The 27,533-nt window shown below is 32.1% G+C and overlaps 1 protein-coding gene across 5 annotated transcripts in view; it reads right to left on the bottom strand.

The window, feature by feature from the left end:
- The window catches only part of LOC145334678 (uncharacterized), a 140,601-nt gene extending 116,849 nt beyond the window's left edge, over positions 1–23,752 (bottom strand). For 2 of the 5 annotated variants that reach the window (XM_080180239.1, XM_080180242.1), the window contains exons 1-6: positions 23,694–23,752; positions 23,319–23,383; positions 17,251–17,298; positions 8,766–8,816; positions 7,697–7,781; positions 2,180–2,263 (exon numbers count right to left, since the gene is read on the bottom strand). In XM_080180239.1, the coding sequence (XP_080036365.1) occupies positions 2,180–2,263; positions 7,697–7,781; positions 8,766–8,816; positions 17,251–17,298; positions 23,319–23,326 (276 nt within the window). In that variant the 5' untranslated portion in view covers positions 23,327–23,383; positions 23,694–23,752. The other 3 variants (XM_080180240.1, XM_080180244.1, XM_080180243.1) reach the window with 3 other exon arrangements.
- Between the last annotated feature and the right edge of the window lie 3,781 nt (positions 23,753–27,533).

The following is a 27,533-nucleotide window of genomic DNA, read 5'->3' as shown; positions in this document are numbered from 1 at the left end:
CTTATTATGAAATTTAAAACTAGTTTAATAAAAGTTGATTTTTTGTGAAAACTTTTTGTTGCATAAAAGACCCTGTAATATAAACATACACTTATTTGCAAATTGTTAGAGGAAATGAACATGTAAGCATATAAAAAATGTTTTCATGAAAAAAAATAATTAAAATAAATCGTTTTCAATAGTGGAATAGGTTGGAACATTTTACCTAATTTTGATTTTTTTCCATAATCTATAATACAAAGTAGAACGATGTCTGTCTGTTTGTTTGTGTGTTTGTTTGTAACGAAGGATCTCGCTAACCGCTGAACCGATCGGGTTCTCCTTTATAGGGTAGCTTCTCATAGGTCCCGGGAAGGTTTATAACTATTTTCTCGGGGGGCGGGACACCCCCAACCCCCCCCCCCCAAAAAAAAATTTCTATTTTAAATTTAAAATCAAAATAGTGGGGTCGACTACCCCCCCCCCAAAAAAAAAAAAAAAATCCCCCCTCCCAAAAAAAATTTTTTTTTTTCTTTTTTCTTTTAAATCTAAAATACAAAAAATTGGTTTGATCAAACTCTTGGGGAAAAGCCCCTAGAGGCTAGGGGCGAAGCCGCTAGTCAGCTATAAACTTGTTATATTGTAGAAAATAACTAAAAATAACATTTTCCATAGATGGAGGGGACATTAGGCTTTTGAATATTACACGAGTCCCCAATTTCATATAATAACGTTTTCTTATTCGTTAGCTCATCAACTTTTATTGAATTTTGATTGGTTGGTTCATTAAGTTCAGTGTAAACTTTTCAACCAGTAATTGTAACCACAGAAGGGGTATTTTGTGTATTATCATTATGGATGTACTTAAATTTATCGGTCATTATCTTATCTTTTTTAGATCTCTGCATTTTTTCTTCATTTTGAAATCCTTGTTCTAATTTTGATAATGAGGTAGACAGGCAGACGGACTTATTCTAATTAAAGAGTAACTTTGCCATCTAAGGAGTGTTGAATAAAGCTCCCTGTTACTTATATTGGAAAATGCCCTAATTTTTTTCTTGCATAAAGTTTCTGAGAAGTTTCTTAGCTAGTTGCCAGGAAGGAAGAGATAATGACTGTTAAATTAATCTACAACACTTTCTTTTACCAACAATATTGAATACACTAAAGCCTGGAATCCTTAAACTAAAAGAGGGTGGAAAGATTATTTCATCTTTCTTAGTGATGTCCAGAGAGGAAGGGGACATAAAGCTGTTTATTACACAAGTCCCTCAAAGTCTTATAATAGCGTTGTCTTATTCGTTAGCTTAACAAACTTGGGGACTTTTATTGAGTATTAATTAGTTGGTTCAATTAGTTGAGTGTCCAAACCTTTATTGTAATCTACAGAAGTGGTAATCTTGTGTATCATCATTGAGCATGTATATCAATCTATCGTCCATTGTCTTATCTCTTTAGATCCCTGGTTTGTCCTATGACGTAAAATCCTCAAAAATGCAGTTTATAGGATGATTTAAAAGTCATTACGTCAAGATAATATGACAGTAATGTAATAAACTAGCCTGTTTCAAAAATCTGCTGTCATGGTTGTGTCAAAATATATATTTAGAAACTTCTGTTACTGATGGATGTTTCCTACGGGTGATAGATACCCAAGAGTCAGAGAATGTATGCAATCTTAGAAAATACAATGACAAATAACTAGAATATTGATTATTTAAAGTTTAATTGGTATATTCTTTTTAAAATCTGTTTATTTTGAACAATTAACTTACATTAATTTGTAAATGTGTAAAACTAGACCAAATAAATATGTACAGAATATGCTCTGTACAAAATTCGGATAGTTGATTTGCCTGTAATCTTCTTACGAGCTAGCTATCCTTCTGTGTTAATAAGAAAAGTTGTTTATCGCATCGTATTATAGACAGCTTTCCAAGGATATTAAGATGAAAACCTATAAGATTAAAACCAATTTTGTCAGCCCCGATGGGATGAAGGCCTGATCTTCTAATTTTCATTTCAATGTTCGTGGAAAGTTTATTACAATACGATGCTATACAATATTTTTCAGTATGGCTGAGAACAGATACTAATCCAGCGGATATTAATCGGTTTCGAAGCCATTCTTGGAAAAGCTTTTCTGTTTTTAATAAGTATGTTTATTAATGAGCAAAGCTACTATAAAAGAAGTTCCTACCTGTAATGTAATATCACAGTATTTTTCTCCGCCCTCCAGAACTATTCGCGGGTTCTCATTGCACACGCTTTTTGGGGCATCGTGCTGAAAATAAATATATAAGTATATATGTGAACAGCTACCAGGCCCAAGTGGTAGAAACCCTTTTCGTCTGCTAACAAATTGCTTTACATTCCCTTGTAGGGTCTCTGCCGTATTTATATTTCCAAAGCTATTAGCTGATTTCAAAGACTCAATACCAAATAGGGACAGGGTCTCCGCCCTGTGGGCAGAGTTACATCTAGCTCATGCTTTCTTTTAAATTAATGTGCTGAAATTAACAAGATTTTGTACAAAAAGTCCACGAAATTAGCGCAACACAAACAAGATAACGAAATATGTGAGTCACATTATTAGGTACTTTCACTCAAACCTATTTCTTGATCACAAAAATTATCGTGAATGACAGTAATGTCCTATCACTGTATGAATAACAATATTGTCCTATCACTGTATGAATAACACTAGCGGCTACGCCCCTAGAGGCCTCTAGTGGCATTTTGAATGATTTTTTAAAAGCGAAGCTTTTCTATAATTAGGGTCGGTCCGTCCGTCCGTACGTCCGTCCGAGATAGATAGCTTTTATTCGTTAATTTAGGCAGGTTAGAATTGTCCTATCGATTTCAAACTTTGCATGATGATTCCTGTAGTAGTTAGGTACGAGTTAGAAAGCGTAGCAACTCTATAATCATTACCAGAATGTCCGTACGTCCATTTTAAACATATTGATTTTTCTACTTTTTTAAAAACAAATTTTTATGTGATCTAATTTTCCGTTTGATCTGATTTTTTGTATATTGATTCCTGGGACAACAAAGAACAATAGTATAAACGAAGCAACTCTAAAATCAAGTCCTAAAAATGTAAGTATGTCCATAAACATTATCCTGTATCAAGCAGTTTTTCAACAAATTTACTTATAATTTTGCTTCGACTCATTCGATACTTTTATATTCTGATTATTCAGTTTCATACACTTTACAAATGTTAATGTCCGTTTGTCCTTCCGTTTCAGTGCTTCGCTTTTATTGATGTTGTCATCCTTGTTTTATGTAAAATATCTAATTAGAGAAATAATTGGTTTATGTTTCGTTCAAGTCTCTTTTTCGAAAGGGGTAATTTTTTGCTAGGAGCGATTTCTCTTGGGAGGGTGGTGGTGTCCTCCACCAAAATAGTTATAAACCTTCCCGGGACATATGAGAAGCTACCCTGTTAAGGAGAACCCGATCGGTTCAGCGGTTAGCGAGATCCTTCGATACAAACACACAGACATCCTGTTACTTTAGTATAAGCATATATATCTCTGTAACCCTGAGATGAATGACAGTATTGCATCAGAGCAATTTAATTTTTGCTATGTTATCCTTAGTGTTTCAACAATGATTCAAATAAAAAAAAATTAGCATAAAAAAATTGCTTGTACATTTAATGAAACTACGCTAAACTCAGTTAAAAATGATAAATATATTGTCTCTAAAAAATTACAATTACTAAATAATTTTTTTTTAAATCTCTTTTTTAGAATTTTGTTGTTTTACAAAAACTTACATTTTAAGGGCCCTCTAGTTATAATATAAACTTCATATGTCAATTAATTTTGATTGATTCTATTATTTTTTAGCATTTTTGCGCAATTTATGTCAATACCCAATCATGAGATTTAAAAAATATAAATGTATTCATTTTTTATTAAATATGAGTTTTTCTTAAGATTTATGATAGGCCAAATTTGGAAAATTAATTGATACACTATAATAAATTTTGTAAAATGACGTGTCCCAACTTTTGCGATTTTCTTAAAAATAGCTAGTCGGTGTTTTTAGTAAGTAGTAGATCTAAAATGATCCATAGAATAGAGATATGCAATCGTTTTTTTTGTAGACCTCTAATTTTTGAAGTAATTAAAGATTTTTAAAAAACTAAGTTGGTTTTGAGGTAATGAAACGCAACAAAAAAAAGAAGAAAATTACCATTATGAACAAAAATAGTAAGATCTTTAATTTGACACCTTTCTTTTTGAATTCTGTTGAGTAATTATGGAAAAAATCTATTCTGTTGAATCCCGGTGAATCGAAACTTTGTTTGCTTATCACGAAAGAGTTAAAACAAAATCACAAAAGTTAGGACACGTTCTTTAGAATTATATTCAATAGATTTTTGTCAATCTCTAAAGAAACTTAATTATCAGTTCTCTAACTTGCCATTTTTAGGTTCTGTAGGCCCTCGTAGATATAGAGCTTTCTGCAGGGGCTAGGAATAAGTTTTCGAATATTAAAAATAAAAAGTTGCAGATTAATTTAATCATTATTGTCCTCTCCCTCCCTGGTCATTCATGAAGTATATTACCTTAGCTCATCACCAAAATCACGAAATCAAGTAGAACAAGGTCATTTATGTTTATAAGTAGCATAACAAACAACAACAACGATAATACCGAATTAGTTAAAGATTATATGTGTTGTAAAATTAAAGATTATATGTGTTAGACAGGAAATAAACAAACATATTGACATATAAAAAGAGAAAGAAAGATAGACAGTTAGAAAAAAATTAAAAATAAGCGATTGACACTATGACAGAATTAAAGATAGAAGAATAAATCAGAATTTTTTTAAAAATAGATATATAGATAAATGGATGGATAAATTGATAAATATTTACAGGTTTTATACTTCTCTGAAACCCCCAAAGTATTAAGAGATTTAAGAGATAGAAAGAAAATACAAAGAAAAAAAAAGAAATTATATGAAGGATATAATTATATAAAGATAAATAAATAGACAATTGTAAAATAAGTAGATGGATAGTTTGTTGAATGTATAAAAATGTAGATGGATAGGTAGTTATATAAACAAATGTGCTAAAATGAATGTATTATTAGTAGATGGAAAGATAGTTGAAGGTCTAAAAAATAGATTGATAGATTGTTGAATGTATAACAATGTAGATGGATAGATAATTATATAGACAATTTATTCAAAGGTAGATGGATAGATCTTTAGACACAGGCAATTGTGCTAAAATGAATGTATAAAAAGTTAATCTGTGAAAACTGCAAAGTATAAGCAAAAGCGGGAGTGTGCAAAATATGTCCCCGCAATTTAGCAAGAAAAAATCGACCAATTAGCTTAATTTTTTTTATTATTCTATTTTAGCAAATTAACATTATCAGAAATGAAGAAAAAAATGCTTTTGGTAATTAATAGAAGCTGCGCCCCTGTTATCGATGGGCTCTATATAGAAGGTGGGTTGATCGAGCAAAACAGCCTAAAACCAATCCAAGTCTTTGAGTTTAAGTGAAATAAACTAATAACACAATTTGAAACTTTTCTTAAATGAAAAACTTATTCGCTAAATAGAACAGCTAGATTTCGAACCCTATTTAAGTCTCTTAGTCATTTAAGTAAACTGAAAATCATTTCATTTTAAAAAGCAAGTAAAAATCCAAAAAGAGTATTTTGTTTATAGTGAAATAAAAATTTAAGTTAATGTTTTGAAAGGTTGAAACGTTAGAACACCAAGAAAAATTAAGCTTAGGTAATCTATACTCTTTAAACTCTTACTGTAGTGTTTCCATATGTTTATTCAAACCCGTTAATTATTTTATTAGTGTATATCATATGGGCTATAGCCATAAACATTGTTTACGTGGTATTTATAGGTTTCTAGAAGTAATGTTTATTATTACATTAAAGTAAACAATAGCGTTTAAATGGGTTAAAGTACTGTATGTCCCCACCCCGTGGAACATTTAATGCCTAACAACTGGGTCTTTTAAATAAGCCAATAGCGTCAGAAATATTGACACAGTAAAGTCGATACAAAAAAACAGAAAGAAATTTTGAAGCAGACAAAAGAGGTCACCAACACTTGATCCAAGTATTTAACTGGATTATATATATACTAGCGGCTTCGCCCCTAGCCTCTAGGGGCATTGCCCCAAGAGGTTTAATCAAACCAATTTTTCGTATTTTAGATTTAAAAGAAAAATTTTGGGGGAGGGATTTTATTTTTTTTTTTTTGGGGGGGGGGGTAATCAACCCCACTATTTTAATTTTAGTTTTAAAAAGAAAAAAAAATTTGGGGGGGGAGGGTATTTTTCATTTTTGGGGGTGTTGGGGGTGTCCCAACCCCCAAGAAAATAGTTATAAACCTTCCCGGGACCTATGAGAAGCTACCCTGTAAAGGAGAACCCGATCGGTTCAGCGGTTAGCGAGATCCTTCGCTACAAACAGACAGACACACAGACAGACAAACAGACAGACAGACATCGTTCTACTTTGTATTATAGATATACTTAAATATATACATTTGTTTTATTACATTATTTAGCTTTTTTGATTGTCTGTAAATTACGTCGATACTATGAGCTCTTTTAAATACACATACAAATGTATATTATATAAATGTCTAAGTATATATGTACAATCCAGACAACTACCTGGCCCAAGTAGTGGAGATCCTTTTCGTCTGCAAGCAAATTACTTTTTGTTCTTTTGTTGGGACCTTTGTTATATTTTTGACGCTAATTAAGCTGATTAAAAGAAAGGGTCCCCGCTCTGTGGGCAGCTATGTTTATAGCTTAGACCCCCTCTATTCTTTTGCTTTACTGTAAATTTAAAGTCAGAAATAAAGTATAGCCAACAAGCGAAATAATTATAAAATTATAATTGGGGGGCAGATGGAAGGTCGTCAATTCTACTATGTGTTGCACCCCATCGACAGCTTAAATAACGTTTCTTGATTTTTTTCGAATTAATTTCGTTGTTGGTATAAGTTTATAAAAATAATTGCACTAAAAAATAGTTTTTGCATAATTGAATGAACATACTGTTTAGCGACATTTGAAACCAAACAAGTTAACAAATTTTGCAAGGTAGATAGATAGATACATATGTATGAGGGTAGATCGATGGATAGATAGATAGATAGATCATGGGTATAATGTAGATAGATGTTGTTGTTGTAGCCCTGATTCTCTGAAGTTAAGATTAAGATGCACACGAAGATTGGTTGTGATAATATGTTATGTGGCTGGGTGGATGGATAGATATATAGAAAGATGGATACGTATGTAATAGATCATTGTTAGGTGGATAGATAGATAGATAATCAGAAAGTCAGAATGACAAACAGACGGACAGACACATAAATATTTAGACAAACTAACTCGCTAACAGACATACTTTTCGCTTAAGAAAGCTAGACAAAAAATTCCTCCCTTCTTTTTATCAAACCAGTTTCAATCCGTGGGTAAATTACCTGAATAGCACACTGCACATCTAAAGAAGGACTGTACCATATACAGAAAATTACCTGAATAGCACACTGTACATCTGAAGAAGGACTGTACCACATACAGAAAATTACCTGAATAGCACACTGCACATCTGAAGAAGGACTGTACCACATACAGAAAATTACCTGAATAGCACACTGTACATCTGAAGAAGGACTGTACCACATACAGAAAATTACCTGAATAGCACATTGCACATCTGAAGAAGGACTGTACCACATACAGAAAAACCATTGGTTCTCGGTTACACATGATAACCGAACCCTAGGATATAAAATTCAATCAGACAGTACTTTAAAATATGTGTTTTGCAAAAAAAAAGAGTAGAATCCCTTTCTTTAGAGGGATTTTAAACTTTTTGAGGGATATACTAATGTATTTTTTTTTATTTTGAGGGGGTTAAATAAGAATTAAAGTTTGAGAAGGTAATTTCCCATTTACCCCCCACCTTGGACGTCTATGCATATTCTAAGAATTGTACTTGAATTGGCAGGTTTTATGCTATTCTTTAAAAAGAACCTTTGTCTCACCTTTTAACAGAAAAAAGTTACAAAAACATAACATTAACTCACTAAAAAGGCCATACGTATGAAATTTAAAAAAAATAAATACAACATTTTTTGTGACATTTTTGGACAGACATGAACATGCCATCCCATTGTGCTATTATATAACGTAGGAAGCTTTTCGTGTCACTAACTGCTGAACAGATATGGTTCACCTTTATGGTGAAGCTTCATATTGGTCCAGGAACCTTAAGTGCCACTAGAGTCTTAGTAGAGATGTAGCCGCTAATCTTTATACTAAAGTAACAGGATGTTTGTCTGTGTGTCTGTCTGTCTGTGTGTCTGTACCGAAGGACCTCGCTAATCGCTGAACCTATCGGTTCTCCTTAACATGGTAGCTTCTCATAAGTCCCGGGAAGGTTTATAACTATTTACTTGGGGGGTGGGACCCCCCCAACCCCCCCAAAAAATGAAAAATCCCCCTTCCCCCAATTTTTTTTCTTAATTTTTTTAACTAAAATTAAAAATGAGTTGCACTACCCCCCCCCCCCCCAAAAAAAAAAAAAAAAAATTTCGCCCCCTCCTCCAAATTTTTTTTTACTTTTTCTTTAAAATCTAAAATAAGAAATTGAATTATTAAATTCGACTCTCTCCTCTTCAAGTGCCCCTAGAGGCCTCTAGGGGCGTAGCCGCTAGTAATTATATAGAGTAGCTGCCCTCCTTTAAAACTACGAACACGTACCTGGATTTGTTTTGTATCAAAGGAGAAGTTTGATTTCCAGCTAGAATCAGTCTGAAATAAATACAGAGATGATTAGGTATAATAATGGATATATTACTTATTGGATGTTGCACCAGATTTTGATATACTCTAGTAAAGTGATACTCGCAGCTGGCTGACACCCCAATCCACCCCTTTTACCACATCAGCAACATAAATTGACGACAATTTTTCCCCTTACAATATATCCACTTATTCTACAATAAAAGTATGACGGAAAGCAATGACGTCCAAGCTTTTTTATTTGGAGGGAGGGGGGGGGGTAAAAATTTCAAAACTAACCCCCCCCCCCCTTGGAGGTCCCTGACGGAAAGACCTTAATCATAAAATAGCCCCGCAACTCATAATTAATCATGAAAACTAATTAATTTAGGTTATCAATCGTATGTTGATAATTATACATCAATTTTTACCTATATTGTAAAAACTATAATATGAAACAATTAGAAAATTAGTTTTGGTCATCAATAATGAGGTAGGGAGAGGACAATGGTAATAAAATTAATCTACAATACTTTCTTCTCCTAATCATTGGCCAATAAATTAAAGTAAAAGAATAGAAGGGGCATAAGCTATGTGTAACACTGTCCACAGGGCGGAGTCTGTCCCGATTTTTTATTGGGTCTTTGAAATAAGATTATAGCGGCAAGTCCCTACCAAAAAAAACCTAAAAACAATTTGCTAGCAGACGAAAAGGGTCTCCATTACTTGAGCCAAGTAGATCTCTGGATGATACATTTATTGCCACTAAAGGTCGATATACCAAGATGGGGGGAGATTAATTTATGCTCGCTTGTCTTATCCCTAAAACCTGATAAATAATAGATTAACAATTACTATAATTATGCATAAAAACCAGGCCAATACGAGCATTGCTAAATACTTAATTGTTTTAATGTTTTAATAGAAAGGAAAAATAGTTAATAGTTTTTTTTAGGAAGAAATATTTTTAAAGCAGATATAGTTTTATGGAGGAAAAATAATCTCTCATTTTAATAAAAAAAAACCATCTTTTCTGATAAAGACATTATTACCATTTTTGTAAAGCGATGCTTCTCTTAAATCAGAAAGTATAAATATATATAATCTATCTTTATCAATTGCCGAGAAATTCACATTACCTTTAAATGGTTTACAGTCAGACGAAAGGACCTATAAAACTTAACTACTTATAGAGGAAAGACGAAGGTAAAAAATAAATAATCTACAAAATATATACATATATACCAACGTATTTGATTGCAAAGATATCTTTATTTTGATGACCAGTAGTCAACTTCATAATATTGTATATTTTTTTATACATTACATTTTTAAAAAATGACTATATGTGTTGCAAATAAGACCCTAACCCCAAAGGTCACAATTCTTGCGATAGCCTAGCCACTGCATGGGGATAACCTTAAATAGCCCTATTTAACCTAACCAATCCTAACGAGGGGATGTCCATTAGATGTAAGGAGAAAGTGAGTTATAAATTAGAACTTTCTTTGGTCCTACGTTTGATCATATTTCTACTTGTGTGTACTAAGGTATTAAAAGGTGTACTAAGATATTAAAAGGATAAAGACAACCAACAAATTCTACATCCCTTTATTCGTTCAAGGGGGGGAGGGCCCAGGGGGTTGTATACACCCTCCCTCCAAACAAATGTGGGGTTGCCGTAGATAATTACCCCACCAACCATGAAAATTTTACTCTGAAGAAAAATAAAAGCTTGTTTTCCCCCCAAAAAAGTTTGATAATCCATCCAATTATATAAAGTAGTTAGCTTTTTTCAGTCTGTAGCAAAGGATCTTGCTAACCACTGAACTGATATGGTTCTCCTTTACAGTGAAGCTTCTGAACGGTCCTGATGTGGTTTTAGGATATTTTTTGCCTTCCATATCCCTTTGAATATAGAGCCCCTAGATGCTAGGGGCTCAGCCGCTAGTTATAATATAGGGAGGCAACGATATGATACATTAAAAACACTCTCATTTATTTAAGTATCTCATAGGCTACCATATTTTATAACAAGAATTGTAGTAGGTTAAATTTTTTTTTAATCCATTGTGCTATCCCTGTATCCCTGGATGTATATACGCCAAATTAACTTGTCAAAATGAGAAAAATTTAACATTTAAATTTAGACCTTGCAATGCTTTAAAAAATGGAATGGACCAGACATGCACTTTTTTCAGGGTTTGGCAGCCGCGACTTAGCTTCAAATTTAAATCCGTTTGGATGCATTAAAAAATGTTTTTAACAGAGGAATTGCCATATTTGGGTCAGGTTTAGACTTTCAGCTGATTTTTAAAATTGTAAAAGGTTGATTTTCCTGAGGCTTACAGACGGCTGCGGCACAGCTGACGATCCATGATTTTTGAGCCAGTGCAGCTTTTCTGTATTCAAAACAGAAAAATTATACTATATAGACTATAAATGATTTTTTCACCCAAACAAGAATATTGAGGGGAAGGCAAGGTTCCACGACAAACGCAGGAGTCCCAAACGTCGGAGTGGACAAACGCAAGAGTGCTAAAATATTAATTTAATCACGTTTTTCTATTCAGGTTAGGTTAGGTTAAGTTTCCACTCCTGCGTTTGTCCATTCCAACGTTTGTCCTAGGACCGTAGGCAGGAAAAAAGAACACCTAACTTCCCCCCTACTTATTTCTCATATACAAAAAGAGGATTTTTTTCATGGAATAGGACACCGGTGTCCTGGATAGGAAACAGGTTTTTTTGAGTTACGTATGACAAGACCTATATTTCTATGACTAGGGGTGTATGACAGTTTAGCACATGACTTTCATTAAATCACAGCTGATCATTTTTGTGGATTTTTTAAAAAAATTACTTTTTTACCCAAATTTTCATAGTTCTTCCCTCAAAAAATTACAATATTCTCACATTTCCAGCTTAGGTATTCTAAATTAATGCAAAAAAGTATAATAGATGACATCTATAACAAGATCAATAATCTCAATTGACCATTCCAAGATTTGAAGGTAAAACATAGATCCTGGATGTGATAAAAGGTTCCTCTGAGGTTCCACCAAAGAAGTTTAAACAAATCAGAATCAGCAATGATTTTGTACAATGTTTTCATTGTAGTATTGACAAGTAAATAACTTCTAGATACCAAGCATATGGAGGACTGGTAAAATTATTTCATTACTGACAATCAGGGTTCCAGCTACTGCCCTGTCACACTTTTTTTCCTGCCTGCATGATTCGTTCCTAACTGAATGATGCTGTTAAACTTGCAGACCAACATTATGGCTTGTACACAGGCAGGTTCACTACCACTGCCTTACAGAGTATTAAAACCTTAATCAACAACAGCCTAAACAATAAGTGACCACTTTTCAGAATAGTGCCAGTTGCCATTTATCTTTCAAAGGCTTTTGACACTGTTAACAATGAAGTTCAACTGTATAATATTAATGCACTAGACTTGAATGAGTACATGAAACGTTTTCATGTGAATACCTTAGAGGTAGGCAACAATTTGTTGTTATCAGAGGATCTAGATCTGCGTACAAATCTGCCAAACAGGCTGTCCTACAAGAAGGGGTCCTATACCCAGTACTCTTCAATCTGTAAATTTCATCAATGCCAACACATCACTCTAATTACATCTAGTTTCCTGTGCTGACAACTCCAACAGCATAGGTCCCTTTATTGATCTTTATGTCAAGGACATTAAAGCTTACTTGGCAGTTCTTGAGGATTGGTTAAAAGTCAGAACCCATTCATTTCTCCAGCTAAATCATCTGCAATAGTCTTTACAACCTTTTTGAATGAAGCAGGCACTGTAGTTATTGTAAAGGTCAATGTTGAAACAGTACCATAAGTCAGACATCCTAAGTTCTTAGGTGTTTTATGTGACAATCTTTTCTATATTGACCATCTTGTTAAGTAGCCTAGAAACAAAGTAAACTCTAAAAACAAAAAGCTTGAAGCTCTCTCCACCAGAGGGAAAGAAAAGTAAGTCATAGTAAATACATTCAAAGCAATTTACCAGTCCCTAATAATCAACTACAGTCCCATATTTAGTAATGCCAGTTGGGACAGCATCCTGTTTGCTAGAAAAGCTGCTCTGAGAACAGTCATCTACTGTCACATCATGACCATCATTGAAAAACTGCATGCCAAAACCAAGATTATGCCAGTGATAGACCATTAATAGATGCTAAGTAAGCAAGATTCTCCTGTCAACAAAAACACAAAATCACCTCTACATGACAAATCTGGTCCCACCACCCTCTAAACACCAAATGAAAAACAGGATTTCCCAACTAGATCTGTCTGAAAAGACCTACAGATCCAGACTAAAGGAGATACACACAGAATCTGTCAGAAATATTAACAGAAACTAAAATGACAATAAAGTTCTAAACATACCAGCCCCATCCATCAGAAAATATGAAAACACATTACTCAGAACAGCTAAAACCACCCTGGCTCAGTACTTTCAGGTTACAATGTTTACCTGAATACCTTAAAGGCCAGAGTAAACAAGAATCTGGTGCAGTTTGTGTCTGACACTGGCAAGAATTTTACACAACCACCATCATTTCAACTACAACCACAACCCATCAACACCTAGATACCTTTGAAAGCAGCCACAATACTGAACTTACTGTTTCCAATGATGATGAGCAGCAACAAACTGTAACAGAGGATCTACTTTGACATCAAGTCAGCCAGGAATCAATATTGAGCAAGATAACTTTTCAATATTACATGGAAAACTTTATACAGAATCATTGCTGATTCTGAAGAATGTTAGTTTCAATTTCATTGGTGGAACCTCAGAGGGACATCTTTATACAGCCAGGAACTATGCTATAACAATTCATGAGGCATGCACGAGGGACATGAAAAGTGAGTATTTTTTGTGTTAACTACCAGAACAAATTTTGTTTAACTGTTTAGCAATAATTTAAATAATAACTTCAAATAACTCTTACCAATCTTCTAGACTACAAATCTTAGATTAGTCAATTGATTCTGTAAGATCTTATTATTGATGATAACATAATCTTTGGTTCAGCTGTCATCTATTATACTTTTCTTTGAAAAAAATTAGATTAACTAAGCTTTAAATATGAGAACATTGTGATTTTTTTGGGAAAAGCTATGAAAATTTGAGTAAAAAAGTAATTTAAAAAAAAATCCACAAAAATGATCAGCTGTGATTTAATGAAAGTTATGGGCTGAACTGTCATACACTCTCAGTCATAGAAATATAAGTCTTGTCATACGTAACTCAAAAAAAAACCTGTTTCCTATCCAGGACACCGGTGAGGAGGAAGATTCCTGAAGTGATTTGACATAAAAATTAAATTTTTTTACCGAAATGAAAGGAGCACTTTTTGAAGCATAGTTATTCAATTGATTAAAATGATTGAAATACTGATTCTTTAGACAAGTAGGCATTCAATGATAAACATAGCATCTAAAAACGTTTGTAGTATTCCGTTTTTCTTTCTTTATAAAAATACTTTTTTTACTCGACGAATTTTTCTCTCTTATCAAATAATCTTGCTTAATTCGAGGTTATAGTGATAGTTCAATGGACAATAAATCTAAGTTCTCCCAATTCTTATTTATGATACTTTGAGAAATAAATCAGAGAGGGAAGGGACAGAGCACTGTTTATTACACTAGTCCCCAAATTTTTTTAATGATATTTTCTTAATCGTTAGCTTAACAACTTTAACTTTTAGGGCTTTTATTGTATTTTAATTGGTTGTTTTTTAAGTTCAGTGTCAACCACTGATTGTAACCTACAGAAGGATTCATTTTCGGTATTTTTTGTACATTAATTTATCGGCCATTATCTTATCCCTTCAAATCCCTGGAAATAAAGAACAATAGATTAAATTATCTTTCATTGTTATCTCCCTCCCTGAACTTTAAGAAATGGGCGTTAATAGGTATTGAGATATTTGAAGAATTTTAAACATTTTTTACAGATTATTCTTGCAAATTAATTAAAACTAAAGTTTAAAACAAGGACAATTGTGTCTTAAAAGTAGCACAGCAATTACAAGCTGCCAATATTTATAGTGCAAGTAGAACCATTGCTATATATTACACAAGTCCCCAATGTTTAATAATAACGTTTTCTTATTTGTTGGCTTAACTTAACTTTGGGGACTTCAGTAAATTTTGATTGGTTTGTTCATTAAGTTGAGTGTTCAAAGATTTTCAACCCCTAATTTTAATCTACAGAAGGAGTAAATTTGTGCATTATCATTGGGAATGTGCCAATATTTATCAGCCATTGTCTTATCCCTTTAGATCCCTTGGTTGCAATTATATCCATAAGTAGCACAGCAATAGTATCATGCTCTCACTTTTGTAACTTAAAACTATATTAAGTTCATTATTTGTGTATTAGGGGCTCTGTATTAAAAGAGAAAAGAGCACATCAGAAAAAAGCCAAAATTCTACCAATAATAAAATCTTAAAATATATTAGTCTAAAACGATCCTATGACCTATGAAAAGCTTCTCCAAAAAGGAGAAATAAACAGTAGTTATCGATATCTTAAGTTAAAGACAAAAAATTAATCATTTTATATAATAGGATTTATTAAACTATAAAATAAATCTTACAATTGCTTGCTTTTAAACTTGAAATGACGCATACCACTGTTAGGTATTTATGCTAGTGGTATTTCGACGCAAGAATATTATCAATTTACAAAAATATATCATCATCATGTATGCAGGGAGGGAGAGGATATTGGGCTGTTTATTATACTAGTCCTCAAAGTTTTATAGTAACATATTCTTATTCATTGGCATACCAATTTTGATTGGTTGATTTATTAGGTCTAGTGTCCAAACGTTTCAACCACTGTACATGATTTATTGGTCCTTTAGATCCCTAAGTAATAAGTTTCTAGTAAATTTATGTTATGTTGGACTAGATATCGACGTAAATATTAGGAAATTTGGTCGACAGTAACCAACTTAATTGAAAGTCAATAGAATACTTTAGGTTCAACAGGGTGGAGCGGAAAACAAGCCATTTCATCAATGTTATTTTAAAATTTAGATTTTTTAAAACATTAAGTGGGTGGCAATTTTTTTTATGCACAGTGGTTAAATTTTGGATATTTATACTTTAAGAATATATGTATATTTAAAGATGTATATAACCCAAATAACTACCCCTGGCCCATAATTATATTTAAACAATAACCCAAATAACTACCCCTGGCCCAAGTGGTGGGGACCTTTTTCCTTTGCTGGCAAATTGCATTTTGCTCTTTTGTAGCGACATGTAATCCCCTCCAAAAAAAATACAATCTTGGAATAGTTATTTATCGCTTCGTATTAGAGAGCTTTCTGCGGACATTAAAATGAAAAAAATATAAGATTTAAACCAGTTTTATTATGCTATACATGATTTTCAATATGGCTGAGAACCGGTACTAATTCCAGTAGTTATCAATCGGTTTTGAAGCCATACTGGAATATATTTTTAATTGTCCTACCCCTGTAGGCCTCCTATAAGAATGAAAATATCATGACTTGTAAATCAATTGTCTTCTAAGTGGAATTATTAAATTTAAAGCAATTTTTTACCGCCAAAAATCTCAATTATATAATTTTTATTAGCGAGGCTATTTTATAACCAGGGTCAATATGTAACTCCATTAATTTGACAGAGAAATTTAAGAAAAATGACTTGCTAATAAAATCATGGTGATTTTAGGGGATAAACAATATATTTAATGGCTAATGATAATAAACAAAGTTACCCCTTCTGTAGAAAAATGATTGGTTGAAACGTTTAGTAACTTTTTTGTTTGAACTAATTATTTATAATTATAAATGACGTGGTCATACAACTTTGGGTACCAGTGTAATTCACTGCCCAATTTCCCCTGCCTCCTTGTTATAAAGTTTATATTCTTTAGCAATGGATATAGAATACGTGCACTAATAACAGGGGGAAATTTTTAGTCAATTTAGTTTGCTAAAAAGAACCCCATTTATTGTTTGGTTCGTTCGTCCATTTGGAGGGGAGGGGATTGGGTAAAGTGAGTGGATGTTCGGTATCGTCATTTTAGCCAGCTGCGAGTATCACTTTATTGAGTACATGGAATTTTGTTACATCCAAATAATAATATATATAAAGAAATAATACATGATACGGGCGAGGCTGCTGTAAAAGGCACTTAAACGTCATCAGCTTCAACAACCAAGTATAACTAAGGGGAATTATATCTCTACTTTTCTGTCTAAACACCCATCAGACAACCAACTCTTTGAGTGCACGACCTTTGTTCGGAAGTCATAACCGTGCCTGGTATAGAGATGAACCTGTTTTGAGCCAACCCATTCCCCCTACCCTAACTATTAAAGTCGTGCATCTTACATAGGCAGTAGGAACAATGTTTATCCCCTTTTTAAGATATAAAAAAAATTGCTCTTACCTTTGATTAAAACTCTCCTTGGTAAGCATCATCAACAAAAATATGATTCTAAAATAAAAAAAAATTATTAGAATATTGTCTTTTCTAAGAACAGATCTAGTGTATATATAGATAACAACCTCCCCCCCTTTTCCAATGACCTTTTTCGTCTGCTAGTAAATTGTTTTCTGCTACTAGGCTGTGTTAATATTCCCGACATCATTGGATGATTTTCAAAGACCCAAGAGAGTCAGGAAAAGGTCATTTGGATAGGGAAATACAGTTATTTAACCCATGCCACCTCTAGTGTTTTAACTAATTTTCTAAATGAAAGCTTTCCTAATTGGATTTATGATATAATATTCCAGCCGTTTGTAAGATATTAATGAACTGCCTTTGCTTAGCATTATCAACAAAAAGATTTTTTTTTACTTTAGATAATTTTTTTCAACCAAGACATTTAATAGATAAAAAAGAACATTAAAGACCACATTTTATTTTTCTAAATCTTCCAAATATAGTTTTTCTTTGAATAAAGTGATAGGATAATTGAAGATTTTTTGTATTACTATGGTTTTAATGTGTAAAGTTCTATAATTGGTATCTATCATAATCAGTTGGTCGTGTCAGTGCGTCCATAAGAAATAAACTTAATTCAAATTTTTATTTCATAAAGTCACTCTATTAGTGTTATTATTCGATTCTCTGATAAGTTGAGCTTCGCTTTCATGAATGCTGTCAGCCTTTTTTTCTGGGATAAACACCAGTTTGGGTAAATGGCAGGGAGGAAGTGGACTTTGGGATGTTTATTACACTAGTACCCAATGTTTAATAGTAATGCTTTCTTGGCTTAACAACTTTGGGGACTTTTATGGAATTTTGATTGCTTGGTTCATTGAGTTGAGTTTTCAAACGTTGCAACCACTAATTGAAATTTTGAGAAGTTATAATTTTGTGTATTAACATTGGGGATGTACATAATCTTTTCGACCATTGTCTTATCCCTTCAGATCCCTCGGACGCTAAATGGTCACAAAATAGGGCGTGTGCGATATACTTTAGAGGGAAGAGGGTTGAGGGGGGGGATTGGTCACAAATTTTATGAGGACAATATCATTAAGACAAACATAAAACTTGATAATAGAAAAAATATATTAGACCCAGGGAGAGAGGGAGAGCAACGACGTTTAAATTAATCTACATCCCTATCTTACTCCAAATAACTTTTATCTAAAAAAGGTAGTATTTAGAAGCAGCTCATAGTGCCTAATAAAAATGAATCTTACAATACAAATGACCAACGATAGGCCAGTATACATTTTACCATTATTTTACAATTACAATGTATACGGGCCTGGAATTGGTCATTTGTGTTGTATGACGTCATTTTTTAATTGGGCACTATAAGCTGCTTCAATATTCAAACAAATAATTGAGAATTAAATTATCCCCATTGTCCTATCCCTGTAACCCTGTTAAGACAAAAAGATTTATTTTTGTAGAAAAGGGGGAAAGTAAGATCTTTTTAGTAGTCAGAATATTCTATGACTTTTTCAGTCAGTTTATTCAAGCAGGAGAAAATAAAAAAGTAACAACTTAACAAAATCTCTATGAGTTTGAACTGAAGGATCTCGCTAACCGCTCAACCGATGAGGTTCTCCTTTACAGTTTAGCTTATCATAGGTCCTAGGAAGATTTATTTTGGGGTTGAATTCAAGCCCTCGCCACCTAAGTGCCCCTAGAGAACTCTAGGGGCGTATCTGATAGTACTTATTTTAATTTTAAAAACTTGAGTAACTTCGCTACTAATTAGAGCCAAATAGCATTTAAACTGCCGATATATTTTTTGCCTTTCAGAAAATTCTGAACAAAACGGTTCTCCCGTTCATAAGATCTTACTTTTAAACACACACTAACAAAGATAGAAAGATAACGAAAATGACTTAAATAAACAGAAAAAAGGATAAAAAGATAGAATATTACTTTTTGAGGTTAAGTAAAATAAAGTTGGGTTCTTAGTTTTTATGAGAGCTCTTCATAAAATAAGAAAAAAAGGGGAATATTTTGAAATAAAATTTTATTCAAATAACACAACGAAAGCATACATACTAAGTTATTTAGAAACTTAACTCATGTTTTTTTTTAATTATCTTTATATAAAAGTAACAGGATGTCTTTGAGTCTGTCTGTTTGTCTGGACCAAATGATCTCGCTAACCACTTAATCGATAGGGTTCTAGATCAACTTATTAGAAAGAAGAAATTTTTACCCCCTTGCCTTGTAGAAAAAAAGATATTATCCAAATAAAAAATATTTTTTTGAATAAATCAATATCTAGGAACACAAAAACAATATCTATACATAATACAATGGTACTTATCAACACAGGGATAAGATAATGGGGTTTAAATTAATGTACATTGTACATGCCCAATGATGATACACAATATAACCCCTTCTGTAGAATACAATTAGTGGTTGACGCTCAACTTTATAACCAACCAATCACAATTCTATTACAGTCCCCAAATGAATAAGAAAATGTTGGAGACTAGCGTATCAACAGTCCAATGTCCCCTCCCTCTCTGTAATACAATAGTACTTATCAAGAAAGGGATAAGACAATAGAGTTTAAATTAATACACAACCCTTTCTTCATTCCAATTATTATAACCGGGAAAAGAAAAAATATTGTGTACAAAATTAAGAATAATGCATAGGGCATTTCAATAAACGAAATACATGGACTGACAAAAAGATTTATAAAATAGATTCATAATGATTAGTTATGAGAATCTTCACAAAAAATACTGACATTTATCTTTTATAGTAGACGAGAAAATAAGTTTTTGTTTTACTGTTTCTACAACAAGTCTAAATAATGAAGTTATTCTAATACTATTTCCAGTATGGCTTCGAAACTGATTCATACCCGCTGGATGAAAACCGGTTCTAAGTCATACTGAAAAATCATGTACAGCATCCTTTTATAGATAATAAAATAAAAATCATAAAATATTTTTTTATTCAATATCCGCGGAAAGCTGTCTATAATACGATTTCCAGTCTAACAAAAATATTGCTTTTTTTATTGACCAAACAATTTTGAATGTTTTTAATATAAATGATATATGTCAATAAATTAAATACATGAAAATTGAAAAAATATTCCCTTTTTCCATTCCTTTTTTTTAAAGCGAAGCTGCTCTACTCTTTTTCAAAAAACTTTTATCATACTAGTAATTTATCGAATTGTATAATAAACAGTTTTCCGCGGCTATTGAAATAAAAAAAATTACACCTGTTTTGTTAGTCAAAGGAGGCCCAATTCCCGTGCTAACAAAAATGGTACTAATTTTGTGATTTCTATATAAATATTCTTGAAAAATTGTCTGCAATACTATGATTTCATGAATTTTCAGTATGGCTGAGAACTAGTTCAAATTTAGCGGATACGGTTTCGAACCTGTGCTAAAAAAAAATTTGCGTTATTTTAATATATTGCAGACGCTTTTTAAAAGCTTAAGCAGCCTATTTTGTTTGGAAATTTTACATTTTTAAAAAAGAAAAACAATCATTGATCCTCTTGGAAGCAATTATTCTTGTTAGTAGCGAAGCTACTCTATAATTCGAAATGTCCGTCCGTCCGTCCGTCCGTGTGAGACAGAATAGGGGAAACGTGATTTTCTCGGCTCCTATTAAAGATAGACAGCTGAAATTTTATGACAACATTCCCATTGTTAAGGAGCACAATTAACTGTAAAACCTGTCGGACCGCTTTTTAGCAGGTTTTAGGCTATTTTTGTATTTTTCACATTTTTCTCCATATCTTCAGTGTTTATGGTCCGATTTTCAAAATTTTTTCAGTTATTGATATCAAAATTAAATATCCTGTCGTTTACAGAAAACATCCATGACGGCCACACTGCCATTTTGCAGGTTTTAGGCTATTTTTGTATTTTTCACATTTTCACCATATCTTCAGTGTTTATGGTCCAATTTTCAAGAATTTTTCAGTTATACTATATAAGAATTAAATTTCCCGTCGTTTACAGAAAACAACCCTGACGGTCAGACTGCCTTTTTGCAGGTTTTAGGCTATTTTTGTATTTTTCACATTATTCTCCATATCTTCAGTGATTATGGTCCGATTTTCAAAATTTTTTCAGTTATAGGTATCAAAATTAAATTTCCCATCGTTTAAAGAAAACAACCATGGCGGTCAGACTGCCTTTTATCAGGTTTTTGGCTATTTTTATATGTTTTACATATTTCCCCATATATTCGGTGTTTTTGGTCCAATTTTCGAACTTTTTTGGGATATCAGTATCAAAATAATTTTTCTCATTGTTATGAGAATCTTTTATGTAATCTACTTTGACCGTCGTCATCATTAAAAATAAAACAAGGTTTCGTGTTTATTTTCTCCTATAAATCTATTCTTGATTTTAATAAGTACACTTTAAATCTACTTTTACGTATTTTCATCCACGATTTTTTGTGCTTCGCTACTTATGGATGTTGTCATCCTTGTTTTTTTTTTAAAATAATTTGTTTTTACGATGTATCATCAGGGGGCCATTAAAATTGAAATAAAACTTTATTTTCAAATTTATTTCAAGCGGTTTAAGTTAATTCTTAAAATAATACAAATTCAAATAAATAAAATTTACATTCTACTTCAAAGAAAGACATTCAGATTTAAACCAGAAAGAGAGAGGGGACAATGGGCTGTTTAATATACTAGTCCCCAAAGTTTTATAATAATGTTATCTTATTCGTTTGCTTAACAACTTTGAGGACTTTGGTAAAGTTTGATTCATTGGTTAATTAGGTGGAATGTTGAAACGTTTCAACCACTATCTTTAATCTACAGAAGGGTTAGTTTTGTTTATCTACATTGGGGACATACATTAATTTGTCGGCCATTGTCTTATCCCCTTAGATCCCTGGATTTAAAGATTTTTAAAAGCTATTGATCCATCTCAACCCAAGACTACTTTATCAAACTAACATCTTTGTACAGGCCATATATATATTTCAATAACTAAGGTTATCATTCTCAATCGTCCTATAAACTTTTTTGACATTTTAAACATATTTACACTCCCGCTACATATCTATTTATTTAAAGAAAGAAGATTTAAAGAAATACGAATGATAACAATTAACAACTTTTTGGAGAAAAAGTCAGTAAAGTGAGATCAACATATAGATTTGCTACTCTTCTAAACTTCATCATTTTTTTCTATGTTACTGCAAGTTATATTTTTAAAGATCCTGTTTAATTTTAATATTCAAGAACACCTTTCCCGCTCCCTGATTTTTTATCGAAAAATTTGGGAAAAAGAATAATATTTCATTTTGTGTTTTGCTGTTATTTTTGTTCAATTTTTATTGGTTATTTCAAATTTATCATTTAAACGACAATTGTTTTGATAGTTTGCAGATAGATAGATAGATAGATAGATAGATAGATAGATAGATAGATAGATAGATAGATAGATAGATAGATAGATAGATAGATAGATAGATAGATAGATAGATAGATAGATAGATAGATAGATAGATAGATAGATAGATAGATAGATAGATAGATAGATAGATAGATAGATAGATAGATAGATAGATAGATAGATAGATAGATAGATAGATAGATAGATAGATAGATAGATAGATAGATAGATAGATAGATAGATAGATAGATAGATAGATAGATAGATAGATAGATAGATAGATAGATAGATAGATAGATAGATAGATAGATAGATAGATAGATAGATAGATAGATAGATAGATAGATAGATAGATAGATAGATAGATAGATAGATAGATAGATAGATAGATAGATAGATAGATAGATAGATAGATAGATAGATAGATAGATAGATAGATAGATAGATAGATAGATAGATAGATAGATAGATAGATAGATAGATAGATAGATAGATAGATAGACAGACAGACAGACAGACAGACAGACAGACAGACAGACAGACAGACAGACAGACAGACAGACAGACAGACAGACAGACAGACAGATAGATAGATAGATAGATAGATAGATAAATAGATAGATAGATACTTACCTCAACATCACTTACAGCTCCGTAATGTCCCTCTGAAGATCTTATCACAATTACTCCGCCTCTCTACTATTGTAAAAAATATTTGTATGTCTGTTTTTTAGTCCCCAAAGTTTTATATTAATTTCATTATTTGTTGGCTTAAGAACTTTATCTTTAAAAAAACTGCCGTCTAACTTTAATAGCAGCCGATAAATTCACGTTTCTCCCCACAAAGACAGACACGTATAATAAACGACAATTTTGATTCAAGAAATTACTTTTTGTAAGAAAAGGCTTCAAAATGCCATATCTACAAAAAGAAACTTTTAAAGACCACCATTTAAGAGGTATTAAGTAGACAGAATAGGTTTTGTTTCAGGTGAAATATCCTTTCCTGTCTCTATCATCTTTTGTGTCCGCCAAACAATTAATCAAGCATCTCACATTTTTATTCTGAAAAAAAAATAATTGATTTAAAATAAAATTTATTTGTTTCATTTCTTTAAACTCTTGAAATAATTGCCAGTTCAACGTATAAGGGAGGGAGGGGACATTGGGCTGTTTATTACACTAGTCCCAAAAGTGTACTTATAACGTTTTATTTGTCGGCTCATTAACATTGGGGATTTTTATTGGTTGGTTAATTAAGTTGAGTGTCCTAACGTTTTAACCATAAATTGAAGTATACAAAAGTGGTAACTTTGGTTATCATCATTTGGGATGCATATCAATTTATCGGCCATTGTCATATCCCTTTACATGCGTAACAACGAAGTACCTGACCTTTATAGTAGGTCCCAAGGCACCAACAATACAACTTTAGCAGACAACCAATTCTTAATTGCACGACCATTGTATGGAAGTCTTAACTGTGCATAGTAATGGTTTATGCCTGTTTTGGGTCAAGGCATATACTTTAATCACTGACAGCGCGCATCTGACATGACAGCAGTAGGTAGAACTTTTAACGTCTTTAGTTATGTCACAGTTCGGGCCAAGATTCCAACCAATATTTTTACAATATGGATATGTTTTGATATGTTTTAAAGAAATAAGTAGTTCTAGTGATACCTGGAACCTATATCTACAGTATAATTTATACATTTAATTGAGGCATAAAAGTCGCATGAATTATAAGGCTATATATAACTTTCTAAGCAGCGTGGTAACATGATAAAACAAAAAAATAACAATAATGCTAGGCAAAAATAGTCATAAGAAAGACGAATTAACTGAAGACTGAAAAGAATTCTTTTAGTAGGTAATGTCAATAAATAATTAAAAAGGATAATTTATTAATTGAAATAAAAAGTACATCAACTTTATCAGACAGATGTACTTATATACCTAAATTAGAGAGTAGCTTCGCTACTAAAACTTCCCCAGACAGCGTAATTACTTATAACACAAAACTTTTCTACATTTTTTTATATTTTTCATTTGTCATTCAATAGTTTAGAAGTTAAAGACAATTATATTCAATATTAGCAAAGCTTTTTGCTGAAAAAGAAGAATCGAAAAGATATCGAAGTAATGTGAAAAAAAAAGATATTATGACCAATATTTATATTCACAGGATACTTGCGTTACGGGCGGACAGACAGACAGACAGACAAGGCCACTTTTATTGTTGCTTCGCTGCCTTTGAAAAAGGATAATTATTTGCAAGGTAGACGAATTGGCCTACCTTACTTAACAAGTTAACGAGTTACTTTTCATGTAAAATTTACTTATAATACCGATAAAATTATTTTTTTCTAATATAAAAAAAGATAGGTGAACTAATCTTTTTACAAAGTTATGTTAGATGTATATTTGAATGGATATAGAATACGCGGATATATTAACAGGGAAAAATTTGTCGTCTATTTAGGTTGCTAAATTTTTGGTCAGTTCAAACATCCAATAGGAGGCAAGGAAGGAGATGTGGGGTATAGTTATTTTAGCCAGCTGCAAGTATGACTTTATTAGAGTACATGAAAATATGGTGCAACATCCAAATAAAAATTTATATATTTTCTTCACTATAAAGTAGCCTTTCTAAATAAATACAAATTGATAGATTGATTTAAAGTCAAATAAAGTGCTTAACTATGAATAAAAAGCTTAGCAAAAAAGCAAGGAAATTTACGTCCATAGAAAACGAAATAGTTGATATATAAAAGTCTTTAATTATAGTATACAAGTAAAAGATAAATAGATCCTTAAGAAATGCTTTATTTCACTAAGTATAATATTTTCTTTAACCCTCTTCCATGGGACATATATCCAGAGAAAGAGGGGACAATGGGCTGTTTATTACACTAGACCCTAAAGTTATTCAAAAACGTTTTCTTATTCATAGGCTTAATAACGTTGGGGACTTTAGTGAATTATGATTAGTTGGCTTATAAAGTTGAGTGTTAAAATGTATAAAACACTAATTTTAATATAGAGAAGGGGTAACTTAATGTGTCATCATTTGGGATGTACATAAATTTATCTGCTATTGTCTTAACCCTTTAGACCCCTTCAAAAAAGTCCTTCCCGTAAAAGGGTTAAAAACTAACTTCAATTTACGCATACAACTAACATTTAAAAAATTATTGAGTAGCCTCGCATCCAAATGCTACGCAAGCATTTGTCAATTTCATTTGAAACCCACTCAAAACATTTCTGGAATCGAATCCCTTTTTCAAAGCCCTACATCAAGTATAGATATATCCTAAAAATGGACTATTCTGTCTTTAAGTAATACTAAGCTTTTTGATTGGTAGGTTCATTAAGTTTATTCTCCAAAAGTATCCACCTCTGATTGTATTCTGCAGAAGGGGTAATTTTGTGTATCATCATTGGGGATTTACATCAATTTATAAGCCATTGTCTTATTTCTTTAGATCCCTAACTAACTTAACCTATCCTAACTTAAGAATAATTACATGCTTTAACATTTTCAAAATATTATTTCATATTTAAATAATTTAAATAGAAATCATAAAATGTAAAAGGGAAAAAATCCACTAAAAAATAATCTAAATGTTTAATAACATGAATAAAGAAAAAGAAAATCAAGTTTTGTATGAATGTATTAGAATTCAGTGATTGGACAATGGGCAATAAATTAACATTTTCCCCAATTATTTTATCTAATATTCTGTCTTACAATAATTATAATTAGGGGGGGGGGGTGTAATGTAGGGATCTAAAGGGATAAGACAATGGCCGATAAATTTATATACATCCCTAATGATGATACACACACATAATTACCCCTACTGTACATTTAAATTACTGGTTGGAACGTTTAAACACTCAACTTAATAATGCAACAAACCAAAATACAAAAATTAACGAAAAAGATAACGTTATTATAAAACTTTGGGGACTAGTGTAATTCAATAAATTTATACCCATCCCCAAAGTACTTTTATAAATAAGAATTTTATAGAACATCAATTTATCGTCAGCTGTCTAACCCAAACAAATAAATATGACCATTCCAAAGCTTCTTTGGAAGTAAGTCTAGCAGTTTCCGAGATTTTATTGAACATCATCTATATTTATATAGATATTAAACTGTCTTGTGGATTTTTTAACCAAATATCAAATCCATATTTTTTCCTGTCAAAATCTATGGCTCTGCAGACGCCAATTTTGGGCTACGATTCTGAAAAGTAACAGAATGTAACTTCATATGTGTATGTCTGTCTGAGACGAAGGATTTAGCTAACAACTGAACCTATATGGTTCTTCTTACGTTGAAGCTTCTTATAGGTCAATAGAATTTTTGGAGAATGAGTTTTTGTAAAATAAATCTTGATGATTTAAGTAGCAATAGAGGGGGAAGTGGTCAATATGTCCCCATCCCATTGACCTTGTGCCGACTCCTTATTGGTTCTTTGAATATCAGCCAAAGGCGTCAGAAATATTAAAACAGTTACAAAATAGCAGAGAAAATTGGCTATCAGACATAAAAGATCCCTATAGTGGGTCCAGGTAGTTATCTGGATTATTTATCTATACTTGAACAATTATTGCTTGATGGCCCATTAATAATCTTTTTTAAAAAGTTATATGGGCAGCTAAAAGTAAAATTAGCGGCTTACTCGCTGATTCTTAGCAGCTGCCGAGCCCTCTGTCAAAAGTGCCCCCATTTTTTGGCACGCTTTTCTCGACCGTGAATAATCTCTAATGTGGCCAAAAATGAGACATTATATAAAATACAACAAACCCTTTTTTAGCTACGGAGCTTTTCTA

Source organism: Acartia tonsa, chromosome 12 (assembly GCF_053477335.1).
Source record: "Acartia tonsa isolate MP-2025a chromosome 12, ASM5347733v1, whole genome shotgun sequence".
NCBI lineage: Eukaryota > Metazoa > Arthropoda > Copepoda > Calanoida > Acartiidae > Acartia > Acartia tonsa.
This window is presented reverse-complemented; position numbering and strand designations above follow the sequence as displayed.